We start from the raw sequence: 18,369 nt of genomic DNA, 5'->3' as shown, positions 1-18,369 counted from the left end.
ATTCAGGAAAACCATGAACTGAACTTCTATTCTGTTCCAACTATTCATTCACTATTTTCTATTAATTGTTCCAATATTTCAATAGTTTTATACTCATGCTACTATAAATGAATGCCTTGGGATGTCAGTTTGAAGAGAACTAACTGATTTGTAGACTGGGCACTGTAACTTTCAGGTTGGCAAGAAGATGGAGAAGGCTCAGACAGAAGTAGTTGTGAATTAAGTACCTATATGATTATAAATTAAGGGAACATTAATCTATAATGTTTAATCTATAAATTCAGATCCTGATCTTCCATGGTAGCAGAGCCCTGATCCATTAGATGCCCTGCTGTTGGAGAAGACTGAAGGCAGAGAAGGTAAGGATATGAATAAGGGCAGGGCTCTTCTCCCCTCTGTTGCCACTTCTCTTTGCATTCAATATACTATTCACTGGGTTTTGCATTCTAAAACTTGACCTGATGCATTTTGTGAGTTTTAACAGCTGTTGGCAGTAAATATCAGGATGGTTCAGGCTAACCCTGAGTAACACAACTGGTTATATCATTGTACTCAATGGGCATATCTACACATGATGCTGTGTTGCCCTAGCAATACGTCCACAGGTGTCTACATGTGACCAGGAGCTACTTCGCCATAGCTCCTCCTGTTAAAGCACACCACTATGGCAAAGTAGCTGCTAAAAATAACCATGTGCCACGTGTATAGTGCAGTACAGGTGGTTAGTGCACCGTGCTTTAGGAAGAGAAAGTACTAAAGCATGGCACATTGGAAGGCCCAAGAGGAAGTACTAAAGCACAATGCAGTAACAACATTGCCATAGGGCAACATGTACGTGTGTCAAACAAGTAGCCACTAATGACTCAATGCCTAGTCAGGAGTAAATGTTAAATGGAATTCTGCAAAGTTCTGAACTGGGTCTGGCACTGTTTAATATCTTCATTAATTATTTGGACAATGGGATGGAGTGCAAGCTTAGAAAAATTGTGGATAATACCAAGTTTGGTGGAGTTGCAGACTCTCTGGAGGACAGGATTAGGATCCAGAATGACCTGAATAAACTGGAGAATGGTCTAAGATCAATCAGATGAAACTGAAAAAGGAGAAGTAGAAGTCATGCTCTTTTGATGGAATAATTTCATGCACAAATAGAGACTAGGGAATGATTGGCTAGGTTGTGGTACTACAGAGAAGGACCTGAGGATTACAGTAGACTATAAGATGCATATGAGCTGATAGCATGTTCTTGTTGCAAAAAAAAAGGAAAAAGAAAAAACCCAACAGTATACTGGACTGTAGGGACAGAAGTGTCACCTGCAAATCAAGATAAGTGATTCTTTTACTATATTTATCACTGCTGAGGACTCACCTGGAGTACAGTGTCCAGTTTTGGACCATACTTCAAGAAGGATGTGGAGAGATTAGAAAGGGAGTCCAGTGGAGAATGACAAAAATAGTTAGAAGTCTAGGAAACACGACTTGTGAGGAGAAGACAGAAGGGGGATTTGACAACAGCTTTCAAATACCTGAAGGGCAATTATATTGAGGGTGCAGATAGAAGATTCTCTGTAGCTGTAATGGACAGAACTAAGGCAGTGGCCTCCAACTGCAGCAGAGGAAATTTAGGTTGGAGATTAGGAGGAACTTTCTGACTATGAGGGTGGCCAAGCATTGGAATTGGTTACCTAGAGAAGTTGTGAAATCTCCATCCATGGAAATTTTCAAGAGCAAGTTAAATAGATACTTGGCTGGGTTAGTTTAGTCAGGGATGATTCTGTCTTGAGCAGGAAAATGGACCTTCCTGCCCTACTTTCCTATGTTTCTATGAAGAAAAGTTATAACATGAAATAACATTAAGGCAGTTCCAGTCTCCACAGCTGAAGAAAGATGAAACCACCCACATCCCGTACTGGAATATAGTCATGGTAACTTACAAAGACTTTTCTAAAATGTATGTTCAGTGTGGCTTTCTTAACTAGCATGCCAGAAAGCATGGTCCCTCCTATAAGAAGCTGAGCCTCAATAAGGAGATGAAATCAGGGATAAATACATCAGTATTTTTAAGGGGAATACCAGACTAGTCTCTCTGGGCTCATCTACACAAGTTGTTTACACCAGAGTTGCCTAATTAGCTCCACAGTAAACGTCTCAGCAGCTACACGTGGCCCTATTAGGCCACAGGAAATTAATAAACTCTGCAGCATGTTACGACTTGCAAATAGAAATACTATCCTGATGTAGAGGTTTTTTATGCACAGCAATGCATGTGTAGATGCTGACCTGACTGGCTGGGGTACAAGGGTGGGGGGACTATCTGTTGGCTAGCCCTACACTGAAGCACCCTCATGCCTCAGCCAACCGCTCCACAGCATGTTGAGCCAGGTTAGAGCATTCCCAGGCTGGCTGACTGCCTCCTCCCTGTCCACAGATCCCCTGCCAGCCATGGCTGTTCCAACCCAGCTCAATAAGCTACAGTCCCAGATACACATGTAAATGTGGTGCCTGGGAGCAATAAACTCTGGTGCAATATCCATTGGAGTTTATTGCTGTGCATTCATATTCATGTGTAGATGCACCTTCTGGCCCCTACTATTGTTACTGACATGCCAATGAGAACATTCTTTGAGGAAGTTTCTAATTATATAACATTAGTGTGACACTGACTTAGGAATCAGCTTCCAAGATACCTAGTAAATTAAGATAATTTATCCTGAAAGTCTGATACAGGTTTCCCTTGCAAATCGTTATATGCGAGTTAAATTTACTCTGATGTAATCAGTGTGGTGGAAGCCCACAATCAGCTGCTTTGTGCAGTGCATTGTGGAAATGAAGCACACCAAAATATAGCCCCCTGTGTAGATTTGTGCTCCTCACTCGTTGTGTGTGACAAGTTTCTGTAGTTGTCATCGCTGTTATGAAGTGCCCTGTGCTTGTGTGTACTGTCTGCTGTTGGTGAGTACCAAAATTATCTTGTAAAAATGGTAGAAATGGGGCTGGTGGTCAGTACAGTTGAGGTCTTGAAATGTATCCCTATTTCTTACATTGTAAAGTGCGTTTCCTTTATGCAAATTCAAGTTATGTGCCACTTTCCAGGAAAGTATGTTCAGCATAAAGTGAGAGAAACCTGTACTCCTACATTACCAGAAGCAGCTTTCTGGATAACCTACAGAGTGGTTAGCAGCATTTTTACTGGTTTAAAAAATCCTTGTTCTTTGTAATAGACTCCTATGCCAAACACAGCCCCCTACTGTGCTCTATTTTAAGGCAACACAAAACTGCGTCCCATCACTATAGCTTTTCACAATTCTGCTTACTGTAGTTATTCAATGATATAAATAATAAACCTTTTTTCTTGTTAATTGCAGAATCTTCTTTGTCCCTGATTAAATATTGATACTTTATCCTTTCAAGTATATAATTTGTAAATGAATAGTTATGCTACGGGCTTTTCAATGTATCCATGAGTCTCCAGAGCAAATACACAAATAGTCTTTAAATTCAACCTTTCAGTACTTTTAGAATTGAATGCAACAGTAAACCTAGACTTTCTTTCCTAAGGGAGAAGAATTAACATGGTTCCACAAATCATATGCTGACTTTTTTCCAAAATTAAAGGAAAGGATGCCTGTGTTATTTATTTGTACTATAATAAGTGTACTCTAGCATAGTATGTCACTCTTTCAGACTGTGTGCTTTTTGAGGCAACAGTGGGTCATTTGTTACTTGTTTGTATACGGCAAAGAACAACAAAGTTCAGTCTGACTGTGTCTTTAAGATTACTGATTTACCATATAAATAAAAGGAATTAATAATGAACCCTTCACACAACTTCATCCTTTGAAATGTACAGAAGTAGCTGTATGAAATTACCCCGGGAGATAATACAAACCTAAATTCTTCTTTTGTCAGTCTCATATATCTTTATAAATGTCACACCAACAGGTCAAATATGTATGATGTGTATGGTAAAAATAAGGTTTAGGCAGTATAAACTAATATACCCATCACCTTCTTAAGTGTTCTTGTGCAAACCACTCTTTTACTCCTTCTTTAAACATTCCCCAATGGTATCTGCAGCCCAAACACATTCTGAGAGTGCATGAGGACATAAAAAGTAAAGTGAAAGTTACTAGTTTACTTTCATCCTTGCCACATGAAGATACTTAAGCAGTAAATAGTATAAATAGTGAAAAGAAAATTGGAGTCTTTCAAATTTAATTACTTGTGAATTAACAGAAACACTGATAAAGAAATTAGGTTTTAAACATATGTTTCTGTGAAAACATACCTTAAGTTTTCTGCCTATTTGCTCTTCTATTGGGAAGTCAATTAAAGAGCCTCTAGAGTCTGTTCCCTTTAGAACAGCATGTACTTTTCTAACCATTCTAAACTGCTACATATTCCTTCAATCTTTTTATTATTTGTTTCATTATTTCTTTTGACTTTTCTATCTCCTTATTCTCCTTTGAGAATAAGTGGGATGGACAACATGCTACAATATTGCAGTGTGATCTACTCAAGTATTTTAAACATTCCTCTAACAATTTAAGATAAGATTTTGCTTTCTTCAGTATCCTAAAAGTGGTTAGCACTTTAAACTTCATCCAGGTATATGCCCAAAATTCTAAGTTAGATGTATCTAAAAGGGAATGTATGTTGGGTTTTTTTGGTTCTTTCATCTATCGTGTTTCATTTTGTCCCCATCTTCTGTCTCAGTCTTCTTCCACTAATGGGTTCTTTCTTCGGCACTTAAAACAGATCACGATACTCTTATCAAGCCTCTAAGGTCCCTAGGGAAAAAACCCTCTTTGGTGACCACACCCTTTCACAGCATACTTATTGACTTTCCACTTCAGCATTTTTCTTCATAGTCTGTAGAAAAAAAGTTCATTCCCTGGTTTGCAAAATTTACATTCTACTCCTACCTCAGTTACAACTGTTAAAACTGTCAGCCTCTTCTTAGGTCCTATCAGATGTTGTTGGTCTATCTGGAAAATACTGGATGCATCTACAACATATATAGATATATCCAAGCACTAAATTAATGTGCCAAAACTTGCACTGCTACACAGTAGCACCGGTACACAGGTTTTTAGTGATGCTTACTGCGCAGAAGCCTAATACTACTTCACAGTAGCAAATTAAAAGCATATTTGTAAGTTTTTGCTCAGCACACTACTGCACAGTGTTATTAGGCTACTGCACAGCTAGCATCTCACATAGATGTGCCCACTGAGTGCTAGTCTCCAACCAAGTACTCAGGGGCAATAACATTAAGGTTGTGCAATGAATCCCCAGTTGCACCTATCTCTGTGTCCTGAAGTCTAGTTCCATTATGCTTAGGTGTGCATTGCATAATACATATATTTCCTACTCAAGAGTCCCATATTTTTACATCATTCTCACAAGCTCCATCAAATTATATTTTCTTAAGGTGGTGTGTGGCACTGATTCTTAAGAATGACAATTTCTCTGTCAGTCTCTTAAATGAGCCCATATCTTCTAATGTACATTCACTCCCACTGGATATCTTTATCCAAGAAAACACCACATCTTCTTTTGCCAGCAAACCATAGGATTCAACTCTAATTCCTGTCAGTAATCCTCCAGATACACCTTCCCTCAAATTTATAAGCTGCAAAGAATAAACTGAAATGAAGAAAGACACTGAAACATAACATCAGAAGCAGTAAATCTATTCCCACCACCATCACACAGACACACTTATAAGACCAAATTTTGCTGTACTACTCTTATGCAAGTCCACCAACAGTACTGAGATTGAAAGACCAGAACTAAAATCAAAATTAGGCTCATCTTAAAATGTGGGGCTCTTAATTCAAACATACTTGGCATAACAGTACACTCCTTCAGAAGACTGCTAGAGTTTTTTAAATCAGTTTTATTTACCAGACATTCATTTAGCTCCCCTTCACAGACTCACAAACCAATCCAAAACACAGAATGAGATCTAAATGTTATTAATTTTTTTTTAAATGAAACGAAAGAACTATTTTTCCTCTCAGAACTACTGGGGAGAACAACTCTCTCACTCATTTCTCATAAGGTGAGACACTGATGCAAAGAGAGGAGTCTGTGTAACAAATTTGCAAGATATGAAAAAGAATCAAACATTTCACAGGTTTCAGTGTTAAAGAGAGAAGTGGATTCAATCTACGTTTCTTCCAGTATCCAAATGCTGATGTTGCAGGCGAGCATATACATGACAATACATGATATGTACATGTGCATGACAATACATGGGGAACGGCTGAGAAGGATAAACGAAGTTTGGAACTACTGCACTTGAGGTTGGAGAGAAGGAAAAAGACTACTTGGTCTCATGGGAAAACCATTTTAGCTGGGGAGAAAGCCATGAAAAAATATCAAGTCCTGAAGCTTCACAGATGGTCCTCCCAATTTTAATGGATCCGGTCTGCAGTTGGCAACACTCTGTCCCTATCTAACATTTATTATTTTTCAGTGGATTTCACTAGACATTGAGAAACTGATAATAGTTTAATATGAAAGTGTTACAGGACAGATTAATGAGGAAACATTTGAGAACTAAGACAAGTGCATTGTACATAGGCAGATTCAAACCACAATATCCAGATCTGGATTTCAAACACCAAAAGGTTACTAGTATTTAGTTCTGCAACTTTGGTATGACTCATTGTGAAGTCAAGGAAAATTGGCTAATGCAGATTTGGGTTCAGTTTCCTGACACCTTGTGGTTCACTGGGAACAGGGTCTTGGCCCTGATGCTTTTTGCATTGTAATATTAGCAAAAATTTTAAATTTTGTCATATCAGAAGTATAACAAATTCTTTTTTGTATGGGACTGTATTACATTTAATATTGTTTAGCATAATTAATGTTCTGAATTTCTAGGAGCTTCCCAGATATTTAGATAAGCCCTAATCTCTAGGTTTTCCACATCATCTATTATAACTATCACTAAGTTTGTTACTATTGGTTACTGTTCGCTTTAACCAATGTCAGTGAATTCATAAATACCAAACAAGTAATAAACTGTGAAAAATTCCAACAAACAGCCCTGCGTGATACGCTGTCCTAATATAAATCAGACGCGGAAACAACCATTTGCACATTGTCATCAGAAGTTTAACTATCGTATACATAAATGGCATGTGCTTAATAAAATCAGTTTATTCAAAGAATAACAGCCGCATACTGGCAAAATGAAAACTTTTTTCAATTCAAAACCTAATTACAAGACCATGACATTCTTTTGTATGTCCTTTCCCAGAACTGGTTGAGTACCAAGAGGTTTGTATGTAAACAGAAACAACATCTTTCTTCTGTTTGATCTGTCCAACATTGATATGGCCATGGTTTCTATAGGATAATAAGGTGGTTAAGCATACTGTGGTCAAATAAATAGTCCCTATTACAGCATCCCAAGGTAAAGGAGTATGTAAAAATTTCTCAGAAGATTTCTCTTGCAGAAAATGAGTCACATGGCTCTTTAAGATCCACAAAAACAGTCCCTTTTTAAACCTGGAGAAAAAGGACCATTCTGTGTACAAGGATATTGCCTATTTTCATGGTACCATAACTGCAGTTGTAGATGTTCTGCTGTTCGCTGGGTTCCCCTGGGTTATCTTCATTGCTGTGAAGGATGCTGCCTGCTTTTACTCCTGACCAGTGCTGAGATCATGGCCTCAGTGAAGTTCACAATAAGTCTCCATACAGGGTTCTTTGCCAACTATGCCACCCCATCCTCATCTCTGTCCCTCACGCTGTGAGAAGGCCCTGTTGCTCAATAGGAAAGTGATAGATAGCCCCACATACAGGTGGATATATGGTTTTGTACAGAGAAGCGACATACAAATTGTAGCAACTGACATAAATATGGTGCCTCTTTAAAAGGAAGTTTTCTTACAGGATTACAGCTCACCTTTATTGTTACGTTTTAACAAAAATCAAAAACAATTCCAACAAGATTAAAATGTTTAACTTTGGAACTACTTTACTAATAAGTGGGACCTAGTTAATTTTAAAACCATAAAATGATTAAACCAAATAATTTCCACAAGATTACTTTTCATATGCAAATATTCAAATAGCTTAGTACAGGTTTCTCATACTTTTTCCAATTAAAATTAAACAGTCAAAATAGAATGTATTTAATAAATTTTAACAGGATGTTAAAATCATGCCATCACTTTCTAGCTCAAATTGTCTGTTATTTGCTGTCACTGATCCCACAGCACCATTTCAACCAATCATAAAAATGTTTTAATTAAAAACATTAGGTATATCCAACTCGATTTGTTGCCTAGGCTGACATGTTGGATTTTATTGTAGTAGACCTTTCTGTTGTGATTTCTGCAGCAACTGCTTGTATTGCATAGCAGTCATCAAAGCAATCAATACTTTTAATGCGATATCCTAAAAGCATATTAAAAAAATATTTAATTTGTTTATATATTTAATGGTTTTTACTTAATTGTTTCTGTGAGGTTTTGCCCACAGTAAAGATCCTCTATTGTGAGTGTTTTCTGTACTAGATAACAGCATAGGCTTTTTGTTATGCATACTGCATTTACTTTTGATGCCAAGCAGCCAGAAAAATAAGATTACTGACATACATACTGTTCACTGCAAATTCAGTACTTCATAAGAACACAAGAATAGCCATATCAAGTCAGACCACAAGTCCATCTGGTCTAGTGTCCTGTATCTCAGAATCAGATACTAAGGAGAAGAGTATATGTGCAGGACCTTCCCAGACTGACCTCCTTCCTGCCCCTCTTCCTTTTCCAGCATTTAGAGGAAGCCCAGCACATGCATCTCTCATGGGATTTAACACATTCAGCAACTCCAGGGCTGCAGGATTCAACTTAATAATACAATATCCAGTGTGAAAAATATTCTCGTGGCAGCCTCATCACGTGATCTGAGATAAAAATATTTGCTACCCACTCATTTTGTCATTTCTCACTCCTTCACGTGTTCCAGCACTCAAAACACACTCCCCTCATGTGAAGCAGATGCTTTCTGAACTAAATGTAATGGGCTCAATCTTGCAACCTTATTTTCAAGCATACCACTTTAATACTGTATGCAGTGCTCCCCCTCTCTCCCAGGAGTACATAGTGGTAAACCTATACTCCGGGTTGTGGTTCTTTAGCTGCTGAATCTCTATACAGGTTCATGATAGGTTTTTTTCAAAACTGAGAAGAAAAAAACAACAAAATTTTTAAGTCACTGTAAATTTTGCTACCGAGAGAGACATTTTCTCCATCAAGCCCTGGAATTAGATTTCCCTCTGAATATCTAATTATTCTGTAATACTTGCAGAAACAAGCACAAAACCACCAGAAAACAGACAGTACAATTCTTTAAATATTGTCTGGTATTTTTAACACTAGGGAAAATGAGGCACAGAATATGAAGTCACAAAGAAAACAGGGACCAAATCAAGTATAGAAACAAGTCTCCTGATACTTAAGCAGTAAGAACATCCTCATCCAACCCCTATTTCAGATGGCCTTTGCCTTAAAATTCACTAACAGTTTTAACAATGCAGCACAGGGGAACCTTTTGAATCCAGGCACACTGTGACCTGACAACCTCCTGCAACACACCATTCTGTGTGTGTAAATTAAAGTCAATAAAACTGTAACACATGGGACTTTTTATCTTTTGAGCGGGCCTTATTACTTTTTAAAAGAAAAATTACGGAGATTGTCCTAAAAACGAAAACTTTAATATACAATAGCATCTCTCATTTTCTGTTTATATTTTTACAGGGACTCAGTGAATATCATATCTTTGTCAAGGGCCAAATTCTCTCTCAGCTCTGGGTTCAATGGAAAATTGCAGCCCCAAATGCAGAGACCTAATATACATATAGATAACAGAAAAAGTATCTCCCTCAAATGAAAATATCACAATTAAAAAATGAGATCAATAATATTTCTACATACATTCTCCCCTAACTCTAAATTATCTTTAATATGTTTTAATCTATTTATAAATGGCCCCTCATTAACTGGCACTGAACTAGGCATAAACTTGTATCACAGTAGGGAGATCCATGAGCAGGAATACATTTCACCCTTTAACAAGTGCAATATGCAATTTAATTTGATCAAGGAATAATTAAATTTGTAGAAATTCAGAAAATATATTCCATGGAGAGCAAAAGCTTCAGTAAGTGAGATGCATGTAAACAGACCATTTTACATTTGAGTAATCTTGAAGGAAAAAAACACCATACTGTGCATCTAATAACAACGTAGTATTATGTGGCATATAAGCAGTAAAGCTGCTTTTCAGCCTCATGTGAGAGACACTCCAAAGGCCCAATCCTGCAAGTTTTACTCAGGCAAAATGTCCTGTGACTTCTGGTAAAGGGTTTGTTTTCCATGAGTATGAAAGGAACATCTGTCCTAACCTATTTAACGCAAACAATGACATGCAATACAACCCGAAAATGTGAGTCTATGTCTCTTTTTCATATGGTTCAATTTTTTTTCTTGCTTACATTTGCAATTTTGTCATAGCAATATGTAACCATTAAAGAACAGCCTGTCTATTCCATTACTGGGAAATGGAGACAGAAGTTATCAAGAGATTACACACTGATCCCATTTGAGAGAGATAATGCTAGATCTGGAACCTTTTTTCTTTTAAGTGGATTTTGGATTTGCAAATGGTACTGGATTGATACTAATGAAAACTAAACCCTAGTATACACAAAATATTTGTAGTAACCACAAAGCCATCTTTTACATGCTGTCCAGCCAATAGCCCTTTAACCTAGGGGGAAGTTTTTTCTTAGACAGCATCTGAGAAGAAAATGTAATAATCCTCTATCTCCTGGAGTGAGAACAAGGGTTCCAAGCACAGTGGTAATTTCTGTGATGGTAACACCTGTCCATAGGAAATGGACTGAGATGTCCAACACATCTCCTACAGGCTAGCATATGGTAACAAATTTTAGTTTCTAACAGTTTGAGCTAAATTTGAATTAAAAGCCCAGGTGTTTGAATATCGTCTTTCTATCAGTCATTCTTAGCCTTAAAGTAATTCCATAACCTATGCATTCCTAAACCAAATACAGGCCCAAACCTAAGTCCACTCAAGTCAATGGGCAGTTTTAATATAAAATGCCCTATAAGAAACACTCCTCTGTTGCCCTGCACTTCGATGCGGACAGCTCAATGTACTTCGACACCCTGTGTCTAAGTGGAAATGACTAGCATAGCTGTCATACAGAATAGGGCTTTGGGTACCTAAAAACTGTAAAGTTCACCTCCTCAATTTTGTTTTCAGTTACTTTTTAATTTTGTTTTTATATACACACACACACACACCACATTTAACAAAACTATATAAAGAAAATCTTTTTGGAATATAAATAATAATACATCTCATTCACTTTTAAATTTTCTTTTGTTACAAAGAAATATTAAGTAAATAACCAAGCAGTTTTAGGAATCAAACACAATTCCTCTTCCCTGGGTCCATGTTTTAGAAGAGAAAGGGCTTCTGACCATCCAGGCTTCTGTTAGAAATAAGCTAAAACTTCCTGGAGTAAAATTGACATAATTTTATAACTCTCCCTTGGCTGCCATGGTTCCCCTACTTTACCTGTGGCAGGGTAAGGTGTTAAGTCTATGTTGTTAGGGTTGACAGCAGTCTTATGTAGAGTTTAGAGGATAGTTTGGAGAAGATGATCTTGCCTTGGGATCATCCTCCGGAGGTCCTTTCCAGCCCTGCTTCTCTGTAACTGCCAGGGCTTTCTGGTACTAATATTGCCTTTCTCTGAAGTAACGCAGGGTGCCAATAGCTATGTCAGGGTTAGCTTCAGAACTCAACAAGAAAGGATAAGCAGAGGAGGTTGGGATCCGGAGAAAGCTAGGAAGGCGGGCTTCACAAGGGAAAGAAAAAAAAGCTGAATATAAAAGGGGGGGAGAAACAGTAGCCACTGTCTAAAAATGTGCCAGCCTGTCTGCGTTTCAGGAAACAGCTTCTCTTAAAGATAAATAGCTTGAGTGACAAAAATGCAGAATTAAAACAGATGAATCCTCATCCCTCAAGCATTCCCAGGTGTATGTGTGTGTGTATTTTACTAACGATTAGCACATAAATATCACAAGCCGCTCTTTTGAACCTAAACTCTGCCGTTCCCTGCAAAGTCTGCAGCTGAGTCCTTTTGAGGACCAGGCAGTAAACCTATGCTTTGCAATGCGGGGGCTTCTCATCCTCCCCATAGAAGGCATAATAGGTTTCCAGTGAAGGGGGCAAGTGAAGACTGCTGTGGAAACACCTGGGAACACTGGAGTAGAGGCAAGGAAGATGTGAACAAATCACTGCCCTGCCAGGGAGAAAAAAGAAAGCCAACGGGGGTAGAGGGGACACCCCACACATAAAAATAGTCACTGCCCAGCACCAGAGTTGCATCTCAGCCGCATCTGTTACTACTACAGTATCAGCTCATCCAATCGACCAGGCCAGCGTTTGTTAGTAGCTGATCGTGGTTTCACAGGGACTGTCACAAAGGGGGTCGAGTCTTTTTCGGTCCCAAAAGGAGACTGGAGAGCCGGCCGGTCGGAGACGCGGCAGCTCCAGGGCGGGACTGAAGCGCGGGACACATGGCACTGGCGGGCACCGGAGCTGCCGCGCTTCGCCAGGGCAGGGAGTGCGGGCATCAGAGGCGGGCATGGGGCTCGCGTGGAGCCGGGTCTCTAGCAGCAGCGAGCGCCTGTGAGGGGGCAGCAGCAACTCGCCTCAGACGTGCCCAAAGAGCCGCATCTGGGTCGGGCAGAGCCGCCAAACTTGCGGGTGGGCAGGGCCGGCTCTGCCCCGGGCCACACGCCCCCGGCCCCGCTCCCCTGAGGGCTGCGCCTGTGGGGGCCCGTGGCCGGGCGCTACCTGGGGGAGGTGTCGCCGCCTGCCACTGCAGGCGGGCTGGGAGCAGGGGCCGCTGCGGGCTGCTCGCGGCTGGGGGTGTCAGCGAGGCAGCGGCAGCCCATGATCTACTACACTGCAGTGCCAGCGTCAGGAGCTTCCTGCTCGGGAGCTGGCACTGCAGGGCAGGCAGCGCGCGCGCGCACACACACACACACACACACACACACGGGCCCAGCAGCCCCAGGGACACACATACACACACACACACACACACACACACACACACACACACTGCCTCTGCCCGGGGTGGAGGTGTTGCCTCTGCACCCCCAGGAGCGCGCGCGCGCGCGCACACACACACACACACACGAGTGCGCGCGGCCCCAGCATCCCCAGGGACATATACACACCGCCTCTGCCAGGGGTGAAGGTGTCTCCTCTACACCCTCTGGGACGCACAGTCTCTCTCTCTCTCTCTCTCTCTCACACACACACACACACACACACAGCCCCAGCATCCCCGGACACGCACACACTCTCTCACACAACACCCCCGCCCCCCGCACGCTTGCTCCGCCGGGCTCCCACAGCTCTGGCATGTCGGGCTCACTGCAGACAGCCCGGCAGGCCAGGAGAGCTGGGCTTTGGGTTGGGGGTGGGGAGCAAGAAGCGATCGTGGAAAGCAAGAAAACCCTTGCGGGGTATCAAATTAGAGAGAGAGAGTGTGTGCGTCCGAGAGGCTGCCTGTGCCAGGGATGGAGGTGTCGCCTCTGCATCCCCCTCTCCTTCCCGTTTGCCTTGGCCAGCTTGGCACGGACACCCAAGTGACCCGGGGCTACACACACACGCATACACGCTGCAAAAAAGGCCACTTGTCATTCCTCACAGAGATGTTATGCTGCGTTCATGTACACACACACTGCCCCGAGCCCCTACATTTCCATCCCTTATGTAACGCGCTGCAAGTTTCCCCGCCGGAGCCAGCGGGAGCAGCCGCCCCGCGGCGCCGAGAGGCAGAGGGGGCGACGGGGTGCTCCCCGGGAAGCCTCTGCTGCTACTTGCCAGGGCCACTTTGGCTTAGTTTCCCGTCGCACGCAAGCCCCTCCAACAAACCAGTGCCACAAGGCAGGGTCGGGGGCGGAGGGGGGTTGTTTTCCCTTGTGCCAGGTCCTCAGAAAGTCCCGGGCAGGTCCTGCGCGGCGAGAGGGGGGAGAGCCCGGACACTGCCTCACACCCCCCGCACCTGCATGGCGGAGAGGCCGCCTCGCCACCTCTCCTTCCCCTTCCTAAGGGCAACGCAATAAAAGTTTCCTCCTCTCTGCAAACCGCATCGAGGAACTGGGAGATCGCAGATCGCATCCCCCCTCCCCCCTAACACACACACACTCACACACACACACACACACAGAGTGACTGAAGCCGATTCAAACTGCTCCTTGATTATTCATACACGTACGCACATGCATGTCCGAGCCGGCCTCCTCCTCTTCCCCTTTCCCCCCCTCGGCAGGATTGCAGAGCTCTACCTCGCTGAGCAACAGACAAGACTATCGGGAAAGGAAAAAAAACAATGCGATGCCATGCCTTGCTTACCAGTTGGGTTCTTGTTTTTCTTGAGACTCTTGCCACAAAGACACTGCAGCATATGCGATCCTTTGCTGAAAATGTTCCAAAGAAACCACATTGATTTGGGCGAAAAGCAATCCAGCAGCTTATACACCCTGAGAAAAAAGAGATCCTTGTGGTTGCATAATAAGAAATTGAGATCAGTTCTTCTGAAGAGGGACACCAGTTTTACCATAGAAAAAAATGATTATATTCCGATCTTCTCCCAGTTTGTTTGGGTTTGGGGGGGGGAGGGGGGTTGTTCTTCACGTGGTGTATTTCTTTGAGACTTCTCAGTGGATGCTTTTTTAAGCCAGGATGAATGGTTATCCCCCCTAGATCAACATTGGATTATTACCAAAAGCGTGAAAAAATCCTGGGTTTTTTTTCAGCATGAAGCCAAACGGAAAGTAAGGGAAAGAAATCCCAGCTGAAGCCGAAAACTAAGCAGAGACAACAGTAAAACACGAAAGATCCCCAAAGAGAAAACCATAGCCTGTTACTTGATCGCTAGGAGGATGGGTGGATCTGCAGAACAAAAGCCAAGGCAGGATTCATCCTACTGAAAGACTGCCATTGTGCAGCCCCTTAGGAGAGAAAACACACAACCAACACGACCACCCTGATCAAGTCTGATTGATGAAGAGAGATACTTCCCTTTCAGAGTGGTGCTTTTCCCATCAAATCCCAGTGATCTCTGTAATCTTATTGCACCTGCAGTTCTCAATCACCCTGCAAGATTACAGTACGTGGGGAGAGAGGTAGAGCTCTTCCCTTCTTCTCACTCTCGCTGCTTCCAACACCGGTGTGCATTAGGAAAATATTCCCCCCTGGATTTCGCTCCTGAGCCTTGGATGTGAGTTACAGGCATTAGATGGAGTAGGAGGAGTTGAAATTTGCATTGAAAGACTGGCTTTCCATGACGTAGCCACGTGCTTCCAGGCCTGTCACCAGTGAGATGCTTCAGCCAGCCCAGGGAAGGCAGTGTCACTGCAGTCTCTGCCTACCCTCCTCCCCTTCCCCCTTCTCACCTAGTCTGTCTGGGCTGCTTTCCCCTTGCTGCAGCTTAACATACTGGTCACACTCTGCCACTTTTATACTTGGGGTGAAATGTAACCCATCTGCTTGCCAGACAGGGGGAAAAAAAAACAAGCCTGGCACCCCATCCAGGGAATTGTGGGGGAAGGGGTTCAATAAGATGGGAGCTAGATAATGCAAGCAAGGGTATTTATTTCTAAGGGGAAGGAATTTGGGTGTGGGGGGAGAAGAAACTCTGCTAGGGGTCCAACAGAGGCAAAGGACTGGGGGAGGAAAGGGAAGGAGGCACTTCAATCAAACAGTCCCAGCTATGTGGCAGGTTAGAACACAAAATATTTAGCATAAGGTATTTGCTGGAAGAAGAGAACTTTTAACCCAGGAAACAGCAATGCCCTATTCAGAAAGGGGGTGCAAGGGAAGGGAGAGAGAGGGGGTTACCACCCTGTCCTGCCTGCCTTCTGCTTAACCTAGGAACAGAAGAGAAAAAGGAAGCCCACTCCTTAACCAGTGGACCTCACTGAAGTAGAGTTCTCGTTTTATTTTCTCCTCCTCACCTGGCTGCAATGTCCTTCATGATGCCCCACTGGGACATGGGATGCTCCTGAGGATGTAAACTCAAGGTAGACCACTTCTCCTGGCCCACCAACTACTTCACTACTTGTACTACTTGTGCAGACTACAAGCCAATGAAAAAATCCCTAAGGCTGAGCACGACTAGGAGGTCATGCTCAGCCTTAGGGATTTTTTCATTGGCTTGTTTGCCTGTCCAACATCTGGGGTGGGGGGGGTGTTCCCTGGATCCTTCACTTCCCCCTTTAGTCACAACTGACTCTTCCCCAAACAAAGTGAGAGCAAGCCTTACTTGTGTCCCTTATGCTTAAACCTCACATTGCATTAATATAACTGAATTTCAGACTTCATAAATAAATACAGAAATCAAGTGCTCCTGCAAAGCAAGAATGTCTCCATTTTCATTTCATTTCTTATGGTTTTATACAAGTATTTGGACCTGGTTTTCTATAAACTCCAAAAGACAATCAGCAATTCCAGGGCTGGGACTGCCTTTTTGTTATCTGTTTGTACAGCACCCAACAAAATAGAGTCCTGTTCCAAAACTGGGGCTCCTAGGCATTAGAAATAAATAAGGTATTTTTTTAACAAGATAGCAGCAGACCTGGTACCTGAAACACTCACTTTTCAGCAATGTAGCTGCAACCTGCCATCCACAATACTTCCCAGTATGCACCACCCAAATGCGAGCCCTCCCCTCCTTCAGTATACAGAGTAGTCTGAAGGAAGTCTGAAACTCTGGCCCTGGCTCTGAACAGCAATCTTATAAGCAGGGCATTTGTACCTGTGCAGCAAGAGTGGCTATTGCCTCAGGGTAAAGGCCGCTTTCCTGACGTCTTGCTATCTGCAGCACTAGATTGTGTCAGAGCACTAGGTCGAAGGAGATGTGAAAAAAAAAATAAGTGCAGCAGAAGGCAAGCTAGAAGGCCAGTGGCAGAGACAAGAATGTAAATGGAGGACTGTAGAAAAAATGTGTCTCATGGGAGTGGGGCTGAGAACAGGTTTCTCCTCCCTATTCCTTCCCTAACAAACCCAACCAGTATTCACATAAAAATAACATTCATTCAATTAAAAAGCCTTGATGGGTTCTTTCATTCTGGTCCCTCACCCACTGCCTCCAAATGCTTGTGATAGGACCTTTATGTGTTTGTCAATATTTAGAATAACATTACAATAGATATGTGGCCAAATAGTTGACTAAAGTTCTGGAGACCATTAGATCCCCAACCAGTACAGGGTTTCATTTTACTCTGGTAAGATTTTGGACCTATTAACCAAACATTTATTAGTTGTGAGGCATTATATTATTATCCCCATTTTACAGACATGGGAAGTGAGGCACAGTGATCACTTAAGGCCAGCATTTTCAGAACTGAATGTATAAGTTAGGTGCCTATATTCATATATCTGGTATAGGCAGCCAAGGTCTGGGCAACTAAATTTGAAAAAGCTGACTGATGCAATTTAACAAAGTTCACCGAGCATGTCCATGTCAGTCCCTTGTTCAGTTCCTCACACTTTGCTGCCTGTCTTGCTAATCAATTGTCCTTCCTCATGTCCAGAGATCACATCAACTGCTCAGCAAAGGATCTGGCTCAGTCACAGGCAGCTGGCAAGGAATTCCTGGCAGCACTCATACCATCAGTGGTAGCTCAGATGGCACTGCCCTCTTGCCCCCCATAAATATGAAATTAATCTGGAGTTTTCTCAAAAATATTGAGGATCTAAATATTTCTTCCTTTCCTTTTTTGAGTGCACAGGCCAGCACTATATGGTTTGAGCATTCTATAATCTGCATGGAAAAATCACTGACAAGCTTTCAATCCAAGTGATCGGTTTGTATCTATTACACTTTCAGTGCAATCTTCCTAAAGACTAGTTCTTAACTTTTCTTCTTTTAATGAAAGGAACAATTCTTCTTTACATCTCCTGATATTACGTATTACAAGAGGTGGGCCCTAAGAACTACAAAGGACTGCTCCAGCAAGAACAAAGCAGCTGTCTTCTGTGATCAGATTTGTAAATTGAAGGGATAGGAAATTGGTGGAAGACATATCTTTGGTAGGAAGAGAAGACAAACATATGTTCAGTCACCCAATGGCACAGGTGACCTCAGGTCTCTGATAGTTTCCTCTAGTTGTTCAGAAAGCATGACTCTGAGGAAAATTGAAAGAATTAGGTCTGTTTAGCCTAAAGAAGGAAAGACAGAGGCATAACTGGTCTTTAAAGATGTATAAGGTTGCTGCAAAGAGGGAAGTAATGAGC

At 42.1% G+C, this 18,369-nt stretch overlaps 1 protein-coding gene across 1 annotated transcript in view; it reads right to left on the bottom strand.

The window, feature by feature from the left end:
- Positions 1-15,236, bottom strand: part of FGF14 (fibroblast growth factor 14) — a 697,644-nt gene extending 682,408 nt beyond the window's left edge. The window contains exon 1 of the mRNA XM_090022612.1: positions 14,485-15,236. Coding sequence (XP_089878738.1) covers positions 14,485-14,692 — 208 coding nt within the window. The 5' untranslated portion in view covers positions 14,693-15,236. The remainder of the gene's footprint in view (positions 1-14,484) is intronic.
- Positions 15,237-18,369: the final 3,133 nt, after the last annotated feature.

Source organism: Crocodylus siamensis, chromosome 1 (assembly GCF_052110815.1).
Source record: "Crocodylus siamensis isolate JL-2025a chromosome 1, ASM5211081v1, whole genome shotgun sequence".
Lineage (NCBI taxonomy): Eukaryota > Metazoa > Chordata > Crocodylia > Crocodylidae > Crocodylus > Crocodylus siamensis.
The sequence above is the reverse complement of the archived record's forward strand: the minus strand, read 5'-3'. Positions and strand labels throughout refer to the sequence as shown.